We start from the raw sequence: 13529 nt of genomic DNA on the forward strand, positions 1-13529 counted from the left end.
AGAGCCCATTGGAGCAGGACAGGCACGGGCCTGCCCCGGAAGCTGTGGCATGGTGCCCGTCCACCGCACAGGGCACCTCCACCCATTGTGCTCTGTTTACTGTGCTTCACAACTGAAGGTATGCGGCAGCCCTGCGTCGAGCCAGCCTGTGGGTGATGTTTCCCGACAGCATTTGCTCACTTTGCGCCTCTGTGTCATGTTTTGGTTATTCTTGCAATATTGCACACTTTTTCATTATTATTGTATTTATTAGGGTGATCTGCGACTGGTGATTGTGACTCTCTGAAAGCTCAGATGGTGACTAGCGTGTTTTAACAAGACAGTGTGTCTAAGTTGAAGTATATATGCTGTTTTTCAGACAATGCTACTGCACGCTTAATAGACTACATATAGCGTCAACATAACTTTCATACGCACTGGGAAACCCAAGCGTTCGTGTGACTGCCTCGCTGCTTGGGCGTTGCGGTCTGGAACCTCCGAGGTCTGCCTGCACATTCTGCCCCCAGGAGGCCCTGGCCTCCCTTAGGCCTGGGGAATGCCTGCTGCCCCGGCTGCCCCTGCCATCCCGGCCCCTGTGTGAGCCGTGGCTCCCACCTGAACTTGGGCTGGGGCAACCCCAATGACCTGGCCTGGCCCTGGTGTGACCCATAGCCTGGTCCAGAGGACGCAAGGAGTCAGAGCTGGAGAATAGCACCGCCCTTGCCATGCCAGTGGCCCCTTGAGTCCTAGGCTGGCCATTTGCCCCCGCCCTCCAACACGTGCCGTCCTGCCAGAATGTCCATCATGGATGCGCACCTAATTCCTCTATGGCCTGGAAAAGCTGCCATTTAAGGGGATCCACGGGGTTGGGCGGGGTCTTGCACTAACTGAAAATTCCTTTATAAAGTGCATTCGAAACCACCTTTGTTTAGGGTGGGATCTACCTGCCACCACCACCCACCCCCTCTGCTGGCTTTTGCTGTGTCCTGTGCCTCCAAGGCCCTGATGGTCCGGTCTGATGGTGGGGAGAGGCTAGCGTGGGTGGAGGGGCAGGGGAAGGGTCCCGCATGGGCCACTGTGCCCAGGTGCCTTGATGCAGAAACCCACCTGAAGCAGAGATGAAGAGGGAGGGCTTCCCGATGGACTGGTCCAGCCTGGGGGGAGACGGACATGAGCTCACACTCAGCCTGGGCAAAGGGGCTGTGGTGCCCAGCAATACAAGACACCCAGTCCCTCTGGGGCCTTGTCGTAGGGCTTCCGCACTTGCTGCAGGCCAGGAAGACATGAGTCACCCACCACTGCCATTCACAGACCTGCCAGGTGCCTCCCAGGCCCCAGAGACCCGTGTTCCCGAGGGGGCTGGGCAGCGGCTCTGAGGTGAGGGGCAGTGGCCAGGCAGAGTCCGAAGAGTGCCCATTCATGAACAGCCCAGGCCAGGAGCCCTCACCGGCTGGGAGAGGCAGCCCGGGAGTGAGCCCTTCCGGGGTGAGGCCAGGTCGCCGAGCTGGGCGGGCTTCACATTCCTGCAGCAGGTCAGTGAAGTAGGGCAGCCTGGACCCCTGGCCGTGGGCAGCCCCGGGCAGTCTCCCAGCGGGACCTTGTGACACACAGAGCTAGGTTGTTCCCAGGCTAGCCCACCGTGGAGGTGCAGCTGGTCCCAGTGTGAGCAAGCCCTCCCGGCTTCAAGCCGGAAGCCGAACATGGAAGCTCCCCAGCTCCAGGTCCAGGATGGGGAGACCCCGGGGGTGGGAAGCACCTTGTGCCTGGCAGGGTCTCCCCTGGTGGGTGTCTCCTGAGGCAGGGCTGGGCCTCGGTCAGAAGTGATAGGGAGGGTGTGTGCAGTCTGAGCAGAGGTGGGCAGTGCGGCCCCGGTTGCTGCCCCGGAGTGGGGAGGGAGCCATACTTCCTCGCCCGCCCCCACTCTGCACCCCCTGCCCCATGCCCGCCTGTGCCTACCTTCTCTGCAGCTCTTTGATGCGCACCATGAGGTTGAGGTGGCCCTGGGAGTATTGTTCGATGACGTCCCGCACGTCGTAGGGCTTCCGTGCTTGCTGCAGGCCAGGAAGACATGAGTCACCCCACTCTGCACTGCTGGCACCGTGCCAAAGCAGATGGTGAAGGTGCCTGCCTCAAGGGGTCTTGGGGAAGGAGCTTGCCCGTATGGGGGCACGGGGCAGGTCTGGCCCAGCACATACTCAGTGGCTGGCTCATTGTCAGTGGCCTGACTACCCTGGGCTTGGCCCCTGGGGCTGGGTGACTCTGGGCCGGTGCCTGGCCTCTCTGGGCTTCAGCTTCTTGCCCACTCACTCACAGGGGCCTGCCCACTGTCCCTTCCCAGTCCCTGGTCTTGGAAGAGCTGGGCCAGCTGAGGGACCAGGAGGGACAGGTCGGCTGCTAGGTGCTGGCTGGGGGGGCACGGCTCTGCACAGCCACCCCCAGCTGGGCCCCAAGCTGACCCCCACACACTTGCTGGCAGGCATACCCCCTATTCTGAGGGTGGGGAAGTGGACTGCCATGCACACTTCCCAAGCAGTCCTCATTGCCAGGCAGTGGTGGCCCCAGGTGACAGTCTCAGCCTGCAGTACCTGCTCTTGGGGACAGGCTGCCCCCTGGGGTTCTGAGGCTTATGGGGCAGAGGGACTCTCTCACAGCAGGCCTGGGCCATGCAGGGCACAGCGGGTGACCCCAGGGCACCCAGGCTCACTGCCAGCTCTGAGCCCATAAATGCATCCTGGGCTCAGGTGAAATCACCAGAAACCACAACAAAGAGAATGAGGCTTCCTATGCTGATGTCAGCAACACCTCAAGCCACATTCATGGCCTTGTTCCCAGGAGCCTCAGGCTGGGGTTCCTGCTCAGGTATCAGTAGGCTGGCCAAGTCGGGGTTTGATGGTCCAGGAGGCCCATCCCCCCCACAGGCAAGCCAGGGAACTTCTGCCCTTCTACCCAAAGGGTCCTGGGGAGACCAGGTTGGGTGGAGCCAGGGTCATCCTCAGTAGCACCAAAGAGCCCACATTAGTGGTGCGCTGGGGATCACTGCCTCTTGCTGGAGCATGAAGGGCCTGTGACTTGCCAGACAGCTGGGAACAGTGGGGTCAGCCTGGGTCACGGATAAGCGGGGACAAGGTTCCAATGCCCACCAAGGGTCAGTGCTGTTCCCCCCTGCAGGGTCCTGGGAACACATCCTCCCTGCCACCTGAAGCATACCTCTCCTTAGGGTGCACCAGACTGGGGCTACCCCGGTCTGAGAGTGTGGTCACCTTTGCCTGCCCTCCAGGACAGGGTCCTGCTTCAGATTTTTAGGTACCCTCTGACACGCCCATTGGCTCTGCCATGATGCTGGTAGCTTGGCAGAGTTCTTGCAACCTCCCCCAAACACTGTCCTGGCCCCAGGAATTCCAAGGCAGGGCAGAGGCCTCCTTCCTACCAGGGGCAAGGCCCCCAAAATCCAAGGGGTTCCTGCCCTTCACAGGATCCACCAGGTAGGGCCCTTGTGGGAAACATGCAGCCCATCTCTGGGGTCTAAAGACAGGACCCTGAGATTGAGGGGCTGGGATGGAGCCCACCTTTCCCACACCACAGCAGTGCTCCTGGCAGAAGGACCTACCACCCCCGGAGCCCACCTGGACACCAGGGCCACCTAGATCACCTCATGGCCCACATGCCAGGACCCACCCTGGGCTAACAGGGTCAGGCATGGGATGGGACTCTAGGCAGACCCTTTGGCTCTCCCCAAACTCCACTTAGTGACAGTCACAAAAACAGCAATGAGGACAGCATGTAGGTATAGGCTAGCAATGTCCCCAGGCTTTAGTTTCTCCTTCTATAAAATGGGGTGCTGAGCCCTGCCTCGCTCTGGCTGCCAGGGAGGGAGGCGGGTAAAGTGAGATGATGGGTGAGGGAGGCCAGGGAGTCCTGAGCCAGCTGGGGCCAGTGTGGGAACTCTTCCTCAGCTCACACCGTTGGTGGCCCTGGGTCACGGCAGCCAGTCCCCGTGGGCCAGAGGGCCGAGACATGCGGCACCTCCAGGCACGCCGGTGGGGCCTGGGCAGGCTGGGGGACTGGCTGGGTCCACAGTGCAAGGTGGTACAGGCCCGGCCTGGGGTGGGCTGTGTCCCTGTGCTGGCCTCCCCCCACTGTCTGGGAGGTCACAGGCCACTGAATGCAGGTGAATGGGGCATCTGAGTGTTAGAAGCCCTTGTGTGCCCCAATGTAGGCAAACGTGCCTGTGAAAGGATGTGAGCGTGAGTGACCAGTGTGGGTGGGAGTGAGAGCATGGAGTGTGCGTGTGCCAGAGTCTGCACAGGAGTGGGGAGCGGGGCTCTTGGGCGGGGCCAGTGAGCTGGGCCTCCTCTGCCTCACCTCGTCCAGGGCGCAGACCACAGAGGGTCAGCGGTGCCCGGCGACACCCAGGACTCATGGCCCGCTGGGGTCCCAGGCCCCCTGAGACTTATCTTGGAGCTGAGGAGCTACCCCCAGGGTCTGGTCAGTGCCCCTGGAGGCCTCTGTCAAGTGGTTGCCTGGAGCCTGGTGGGAGAGATCATCTCAGCTTTCTCTCCAGAGCTAATTTCCTCTGGCGGCAGCGAGCGGGAGCCTGAGATGAGCCGAGATAATGCCGAGTTGTCCAGACTGACCGACGGTGGACATGGGAGTTCAAGGCAAACTTGAAGGGCTAAGAGGCTCTGGCTCCTCTGGCCAGACACAGGGGCGGCTGGCTGGGCACTTATCGGCCAGCGAGGCAGGAAGGGGGGCCACCCACCGTGTCTGCAGCCCCTGAGGCCAGATCGGGGGTGAGGACGCCGGCAGATGGCCCGGCTGCTGTGAGGGAGGGGAGCACCCCTGATAGCTGGTACCCGGTGGGGGCCGCCCTCACGGCCCCACACAGCTCCTCACTGCCAGGGGCTCCCTCCACTGCCCGACCTCGGTGGGTCCCTCCTCCCCAGAGGCCTCCACGGTGCCCCCTGGTAGTGAGGGCCAGCTGGTGAAGCTGGAGGCAGCTCCGGTCCCTGGCCTGGCTCGAGAGCCTCCGTACCTCACGAAGGCAGACGAGGAAGCTCCCCAGAGAACCTCCATTCGAGGGACCCTTTATGCAAGGCCCCCTAGTGGTCCTGTGCACAGGGGAGAGGCAGAGAGCAAGGGAAGGGGCAATACCTGGCTATTAGCAGAGGCCTCCCAGGCCACCGGCAGCCTCACCTGTGTCCTATGGCCAAAAGGGGACCCTGGCCCAGAAGGGAGGGCAGGGTCCTCGCCGATGCCAGCAGGCAGTTTTTTGGCCTGTACTTCAGAGACAGGTTGGCAGTGCCCAAACCTGCTGCAGCCACGGTGGGTGCCTGTCTGCTGAGGACAATCTCTGTCCTGAGCTGGAAGCCGCTCATGTCACCCCCGAGCTGGGCCTGCCAGGAGCCTGAGGGCTCTTTCTGCTCTGCTTGGTGCCCCAGGCCTCAGGAGCAGCCCCAGGAAGCTCGGGTCCAGCCGGCACAGTCCCCCACATCCCTGCCATGCCTCGGGCAGGGAGTGAGGGGCTCTGCCCCAAGGGCACTTACTCTAGAGCCTCGGCGGCCCAGCTTCTCAGGCTGGGGACCATCTCCATCCTGGAAGGTTCCCCACTGACCCCTCCGTGCCCCCAGGGTTGTGTCTTGGGTCCTGCCCTCCAGTGAGGGTGAAATATCCTGGCCCTGCCCACAGCCTCCCCTGTCACTGGGGGACAGCCCTGTCCAGACCTGACCCCTAAGGGGGGGTTCCTGAAATCCCCTCCATGGGGAGGGGGCCCTTGTTGCCAGGAGGCTGGGCCCGCCTCTCCTACCAACTGTCAGTTCCTGCCCTCCAAGCTGCCCCTCTGCCAGGCACCACCAGGGCAGCAGGCCCTCTGGGAAGGAGTGGCCACAGAATTCAGATGCCCTCAACCTGGGGGCACCAGGTCTCGCCCAGAACACTGCCAGGCAGACCTCTTGGAGCTGACTGAGACTGGCACCTACAAGGAGTCTTCTGTTGTGACAATGAGAAGTCCCAGGCCCTGGTGGGACTCAGCATGACTTGGCTCGGTTTGGTCATGAAAGGCCACCCCCCAAGCCTCGGGGCGGGGCAGACAGGCAGCAGAATGCCACCGAGGGACTGCGTGTGCAGACCACCCCTGGGCCAGCAGCTGGCTGCTGAGCCGAGGGGCCACACACTGCTCTTGCTGGTGGGAGGCGCAAGGTGGCCGGGGAAGGGCCTCGGGGAGGGGCTGGGCTCAGAATGATGGCAGTCATGCTCATGGCAGATGCTGCCCGAGGGCTGCTGTGAGTGGGCCCATGCGTGGACGTGGACCCGTGCCACCCCCCTGGGCTCTTGTTGCCATTACTGATGGGGGGAGAACTGGTCCAGGGCTGCCTGGGTGGGGGTCTGCACCTAGAACCCCGCTCTGAGCCTGCCTTCATGGCCTGGGTGAGCAGGGGCTCTGCTGAGGGGTGGTGAGGGGGCCTGTGTCAGTCCTGCAACTTGGCCGGGACGGCTCAGCCCAGAGCGGGGCGCAGGGGCCGGGGTGGAATGTAGGGGTGCTGGTTCTCTTCCCGGCACTGCTATGACAATTCTGGGGGTTGTGAACAGGTCACCCCCACCTTTGCTGCTTGGGCAAGCACGCCCAAGGGGATCTAGACATTGCTGCCAGCCCCAGGGTGACCCCGCAGCCCTGACTCCACTGGGTGCTCACTTTTTAGAGGCACTGGTGGCCAGGCCTTCTGCAAAGAGAAGGGCCACACACCCTCCCCCCAAGGGTGCCTGCTTCCTAATCTACATTTTATTGGAGTGCGAGCTGAGCCGGGCCTCCCTCCTTCGACCCAGGACTGTCCCCACAGCAGAAGGTTGGAGCCAAGCCTGCCACCAACTGGCTTCCCCTGGGGGCTCCACTGGGCTGCAGGGGACCCAGCCCCGGATGGAGTGCTGCCGGGGGATGGAAGCCCCTGGGCCCCAGCTCCGCCCTGCCTCGGAGACCCTCGCTCTCTGGGGAAAGGCAGACTGTCCCCTAGGGCACAGCAGAACCGCCTACCCTCCATTTTCCTGACTCACACACAGGAATGGGGGGCAAGGGCACTGCCCAGCATGGGGCAGAGCTCTGGGGCCTGCAGGACCCCTCCTCCTGCCTGAGGGAGGCAGGGCAGGCTCTGTACCCTCTGAATCCCTCCCATGTCACTCCCCAGATGGGCTGGGCAATCAGGGGGAGTTACAAGTGAGCCCCCAAGGGCCAGGACCGACCAAGGACATGTCCTTCCAGGACCTGCCACCTTGGGGAAGGATAAGGAAGTTGTCCCAGGGTATCTGATGGGGGAAGGGTCATCTTGGATGTGGCGGGGTAGGGAGGCCTTGTAGCGGATGGGAGAGGGGCTTCCGGGGCTGACCAAGGGCAGGGGACTCGGCGCAGGACCCACCTGGAATCTCTTCTTGGCCACAAAGTACTGCATGCGCCGAATGACCTTGATGGTGGCCCGATGGTGCTCCCGCAGCCTGCAGTGGAAAACAGAGAGGAGCGTGAGAGTGGCCGCTGGGGTGCCAGAGGCTGGGTGCCTTCCCAAGTGCCCCCTGCTGCTTCGGGCTGGGTCCTTCCCTAAACGAAAGTGTTCAGCTCCCTGGGAGGATCTTTAAATCCTGGAAGTCCATGTATTGGCAGGGCAGGGAGAGGCCAGGGGCAGAGGCTTTTAACGAGCAGGGTGGCTTCACTGAGACCCTGGGCTCGCTTGTCCCTCGGAAGTGGGGTGGGAGTTGGAGTCCTGGGTTCGCAGTGGCTGTGTCCTATGAGCCACAGAAGCCACAGAAGCCACAGAAGCTTCTGCTGCCTTCGGGCCCTCAGGCCCCTCACCAGTATCATGCAGAGAGCGTGCAAACAAGGAGTAGGATGGGTGATTTTCTGGGGGCAGTGTGGGTAGGGGCCCAGGTGGAGGGGTGCTGGCTGAGATGCACATGGGACCTCGCTCCCTCCTTCTCTTCCTCTCCCACAGGGCATGGGGGCCACACTCAGACCCCAACCACATGGCCGGGCTAGAAGGCCTCAGGGGTGCCCAGCTCCTGGGCCAGCAGACGGAGTGAGCAGGGGGAGGGCTAGGAACCCAGGGGCCAGGAGACCGGGGGACCAGGGCGACATCTCCTCTTTCATGGTGCTGCCAGCACTACATAAAGAAGCTGGATGTGGGCAGCTTTGTGGGACTCAGCACCCGAGGGGACCCCAGCCCAGCCTGGCCCGTGGCTCTGCCTGCCCGGGCGTGGGTAGCCTGGGGGCCGTGGTGAGGGAAGCCCCGGGAGGTGCTGCAGGAGGCTCCCCCTGGGGCAGGATAGCCGCTCTGACCTGCAGGTGGTATTGGCTGGGGGCAGAGTCCTGGCCAGGGACCAGGCTGCATGTCTGCAGAGCAGGAATCTCCCCCTACACAGACAGCCTGTCTGACACCCCAGCCTTCCCTAGTCCTCTGCCAGGCCCACGGGTGCCCCTGGAGAGTGGGCTGGCCTGGGGCAGTGGGACAGAGAGTGGACGCGGCTGCTGTGTGCACTCCAGCACCAACGTGTCAGACGTTAAGGGCATACTGCTATGCAGGAGAGGACAGCCACTTACACGCATCAGGACTCACACGCTGAATACATCCTCTCACACGCTCACACGCCTACGTGCACAGGCTTGGGGTGGAGCCTAAGCAGGCTCTGGGAGGCCCCTGCGCTGCTGAGATTCCTCCTCTGGGGTGGGGTCACTGGCCTCACGAAGTCCCTGACACCCCCTTACACCCCTGACACACCTGATGTGATATGGGTTACATTAGTTGATTTTTGATATTGAACGAGCCTGGTTTATCTGGAATAAATCTCCCTTGGTTGTGGTGTTTCATTCTTTACACCTTGTATATTGTTTTCTAAACACTACAGAAATCCCAGGAGCCCACCGCTCAAAGTAAAAGCAAGACCCTGACTCAGCCTATCCCCACCCTAGGAACCACCCAGCTCGGTCCATGTTCCTTACACTCCTTGCTTTACTGTTGACGTAATTTTATCAAGTCTATATGCATTCCCCGCTCCCCCTGCAAAAGGCACTTAGTTGTTTTAGTGATCTAAACTTTATAACAAAGCACCGTGCGTTGTCCTTGCTATGATGTTGCCAAGATGCACCCACATGGTACAATCCACACTCTGTTCCTTTGCTTTGACTGGTGGAAAATACTCCTTTGTGTAGACATGCCAAGTTTATTCGCTCTCCTCCTGTGATGGGCACGTGGCTAGGGGCCAGGCGCGCGTCTGGTGAAGAGCCCCAAGGCACATACCCCTGGCGAGCTTCTCAGGCTAGACGGAGGCTAGAATGTTCTTTGGGTGCATACCCAGGCATGCCACCGCTGGGTCACTGGGGATGTGAATTTGATGGTGTGGGATGTTGCACTGCCCTCCCTATGGTGGCCCCACTGTGTGCTCTCACCTGCAGTGCAGGAGAGGCCCTGGCCTCACAGCCCTCAAGGTTAGACTTCATTACTCATGACAATGAGTCGAGTGTAAGTGGTGTCTTCATACCGACTGGCCTCATGGGCTCCTCTGCTGTGAAAGGCTGAGCACGTCTCTGAGCTGTGCTCTGGGTATTGTGCTCTTAGTGATTAGTTAGGTAGAAGTTGTCTACATAACTTTGTCTATTCTTTGCCAATTCGTATGTTAGGTCTGCCCACTCCTGTGGCAGGCAAAGGGTCCCCCAAAGGTGGTCTAAACATCTGTTACCTTATACAGCAAAAGGGACTCTATAGAAGTGATTCAGTTATGTACCCTGAGATGGGGAGATGGCCCTGGATCACCCAGGTGGGCCTAATTAGACACTGGCGTCCTGGAAAGTGGAGAGCCTGCCCCAGCTGTGGTTGGAGGGAGCTGTGACTGTGGGAAAAAGGCCGGAGGTTGGCAGGGTGCTGGCTCTGACGACAGAGGAAGGTGCCCTGAGCCGAGGGACGCGGGCGCCTCCGGGGGCTGGGAAAGGCCAGGCAATGGGTTCTGTCCTGGGGCCTCCGGGAGGAGCCAGCCCTGCCGACACCTTTCAGACCGGTCAGCAGTGTCAGACTTCTGACCTACACAAAGGTAGTAAATGGGCGCTATTTGAAGCCATTGGGTTTGAGGGGATTTGTTAGAGCAGCTGTAAAAAAGCGACGTGAATCCCAGTTTGTAAACCATCTTTTCATTTTCTTTAAGGTGTCCTTCGATGAACAGGAGCTCTTATTTTATATAAAAAGATTTATCAATCTTTTCCTTTCATACTCAATGCTTTTGTGTCTTGTGTAAGAAATGTTTTCCTACACTAAGATTTGAAAGGTACTAACTAACCTACATTTGCTAAGAGTTAGAAGGTTTGCATTTGACATTTAATCTATCTGGAGGCAACTTTTGTATACGGTGTGAGATGGAGGCCTAGCTTCACCTTTTTCTTTAGGGATGATTATTTATTCCAGGTATCCACAGTGCCATCTTGGTCATATCCCAAAGCCTCAGACCTGTGTGGGTCTTTCCCGGACTCTCTGTTTGATTCCACTGGGCTAACTGTCAACCTCTGCACCTACATTTCAGTACCTTAATTACTATTGCCTCAGACCAAGTCCTGATACCTGGAAGAGAAGGTCTTTCCTTGATCTTCTTAAGAAGGTCATAGTTATTTGTGGCTCTTTACTTTTACCCAGAAATTTTAGAATCATCATATTAAGTTTCATGAAAAAAAAACCTGTTGGGGTTTTTATTGGAATTATAGTATATCTACAGATCAAGTTGGAAGAAATGAATTGACATCTTTATAATATTAAGTCTTTTATCTATGAGTATGGTATATCTTTCTCCTTGTGTAAATCTTCAAAAATCTCTAAGTAAAGCAAAATTTTGGTTCTTTGAAAAAACTAACAACATAGACAAAAGCTCTGGTAAGACAGATTGAGAGAAGATACAAATAAAAATATTATAAAAGAAAAGAAGACAATACTACAAATAAGGACTTAAAACATGATAAAATAATACTCTCAACTATATGCCAACAACTTTGGAAAACCTAGACATAAATGGGCATATTCTTAGAAAAAAATATAACTCACCAGAACTGAGTCAAATAAAATAAAATGTTGGAATAACCCTACAACTATTCAAGGTATTGAGGCAGTGGTTAAATATCTTCCTAGAAGAAAACACCGGGCACACATGGTTTTATCCCAAATTCTACCAAACTTTCCAGGAACAGATCACCTCTATTTTATGCAAACATCTTAAAACTGAATGAAAAGTGAAAACATAATACATCCAAATTTGAGGGAGGCGGCTAAAGCAGTGCTCAGAGGGAAATTTATAGTATTCAATGATTCTATCAACAGAAAAGAAAGGTCTCAAATCGATGACCTCAGTTTCTACCTTAAGTAACTAGAAAAAGAAGAGAAAATTAAACCCAAAGTAAACAGAAGGCAGGAAATACAGTAGCCCCCGCCCCCTACCCCCATCTGTGGTTTTGCCTTCCATGGTTCCAGTTACCTGCAGTCAGCCATGGTCTGAAAATGTTAAATGGGCAATTCCAGAAATAAACAATTCGCAAATGTTAAATTGTGTGGCATTCTGAGTAGCATGATGAAATATCATGCTGTCCCACTCTGTCCTGCCTGGGACGTGAGTCATCCTTTGTCCAGAGGATCTACCATGTATGTGCTACCCACCTGTGAGTCACTTAGCAGCTGTCTGGGTCATCAGAAGGGCTGTCTCAGTATCACACTGCTTGTGTTCAAGTAGCCCTTGTTTTACTTAATAATGGTGCAAGAGTAAAGATGCTGGCAGTTTGGAGACGCCAAAGAGAAGCTGTAAAGTGCTTCCTTCAAGTGAAAAGGGGTAAGTTCTCCGCTTAACAAGGAAAGAAGAAAAAATTGTATGTTGAAGCTGCTATGATCTATAGTAAGAATGGACTGAGTGTGAAACTGTGAAGGAAAAACAGATTCGTCGTAGTTTGTTTTCAATCTCTCACTGTGCCTAATTTACACATTAAACTTTATCGTATGGGTAGGGGAAAAACATAGTGTATATAGGGTCCAATACTATCCAAGGTTTCATGCATCCACTGGGGGTCTTGGGATGTACTCCCCGCAGACAACGGGTGCTACAGTAATAACAGTGTGAGCAGAAATGATGAAATGGGGGTCAGAGGGTTATCCTCGTGGGGAGACGAGGCTGCCGTCCCCAGTGATGCCTGAGGCCCAGCTGAAGCAGAGGACCAGCCCCCATACCGACTTGGTCCCTGAAGGTGCACACCCAGGACGGCCCACCGGGGCTGCGGGAACCTCTCCATTAACCAGCCTTCTGGTCCCCCAGAGTCTGTACTCGCCTGGCCCCCAGAAGTGGCTGACTTTGGGAACTCTCTTTTAGGTCTCACCAAAGGATGGGGTTTAGGGAGGCCCTGTAGAGGCCCTCCCCTCAGAGGCCTAAGGGCCTGGGAGGTGGGGACCCTAGTTCAAGCCCTAAGGCCTGCCCCATTTGTCAGTAAATGCCTGGCAACGTGTGCTCACTGCCTGGCGCCTGCTCTGTCAGGAAGGCGGGAGACCCTCACCCCGGGGAAGTGGAGCCTCAGCACGTCTGTGGAACTACCCAGGTGCTAGGACACCGGACACTGAGGGAAACTTTCCCCAGAAGCTCAGGGGGAGAGACTCCAGGGGAAGGTTTCCCCAAAGTGTGGGTCCTGGTGGATGAAAAGTCTCCACAATCTCTGTATCCCATAATGCCTATTTTCAACTCTATAACGAGGCCACACAAATTTCCTTTTTTAGGATATAAAATGCACACACCTGTCTCTCGGTCTCTACCCCAGCTCTCGTGTTCCCTGCCCTTTGTTCCCAGGCCAGAAGGTCTATGGGGGAGCGGGGAGGGGGCGAGGGGGGCAGGCAGGGGCTCTTCTGGGAGCCTCCCAAGCGCTCCTTGCAACCTCAGGACAAACCTGGGCGGCAGCTGTCAGCTGCAGCCCGTCTTACCGAGGAGGGAACGGAAGGGGCAAGTCGCTCAGCTGATTGTCAGCAGCACCAGGATTTGCCCTGGATCGTCCGGTACCCGAGGCCTCGCCCCTGACTGATACAGCAGCTCCTCTGGGCAGCCCGACCCCCTCCACCTGCAACTCACAGGGAGCACCCCCCCCCCCAGCTCAGGCTGCTGGCGCAACCTGGCCTGAGGTCAAGGGGCCAGAGTGTGGGCTGGCTCTGTCCTCGTGCGGGGCAGCCACAATCCCGCCCTGGCTCAGGTCCCCATCTGTGGGGTGGTGTGGTGCTCAGGTCCCCCAGTGGGGTTGCTCAGGCCCCTGTTTTGCCCGCCTGGGCTGGATGGGTGCTCACTGCTCTGTGGTCTTCCTGCCCACCCTTGACCCATCCTCCTGGGAGCAGCTCCAGTCTCCAGCTCTGGGTACGTGCAGGGACATCTGTGGCCAAGTCAGGCGACCTCATTAGACACAAATAGCACCCTGCGGGGTAAGAGCTGTGCAATCCCAATAATTCAAACCAGCCTGCCCTGCCCGCACGGCCTACCAGCCTCCGGGAAAAGCCGCTCGGCACAGGCGGTGAAGTGAGCCGTGG

General features: G+C 57.8%; 1 protein-coding gene and 1 long non-coding RNA gene across 6 annotated transcripts in view; one reads left to right on the plus strand and one right to left on the minus strand.

Moving 5' to 3' along the window:
- Positions 1-13529, plus strand: part of LOC118907337 (uncharacterized) — a 209454-nt gene that overhangs the window by 114985 nt on the left and 80940 nt on the right. The gene's annotated exons all lie outside the window — the stretch shown is intronic.
- Positions 1-13529, minus strand: part of KCNQ1 (potassium voltage-gated channel subfamily Q member 1) — a 324142-nt gene that overhangs the window by 68530 nt on the left and 242083 nt on the right. For all 4 annotated transcript variants that reach the window (XM_036875806.2, XM_036875805.2, XM_036875803.2 and 1 more), the window contains 3 exons: positions 7383-7458; positions 1936-2030; positions 1087-1133 (listed from right to left, as the gene is read on the minus strand). In XM_036875806.2, the coding sequence (XP_036731701.2) occupies positions 1087-1133; positions 1936-2030; positions 7383-7458 (218 nt within the window). The remainder of the gene's footprint in view (positions 1-1086; positions 1134-1935; positions 2031-7382; positions 7459-13529) is intronic.

The sequence above is a fragment of the Manis pentadactyla genome, chromosome 9 (genome assembly GCF_030020395.1).
Source record: "Manis pentadactyla isolate mManPen7 chromosome 9, mManPen7.hap1, whole genome shotgun sequence".
Taxonomy (NCBI): domain Eukaryota; kingdom Metazoa; phylum Chordata; class Mammalia; order Pholidota; family Manidae; genus Manis; species Manis pentadactyla.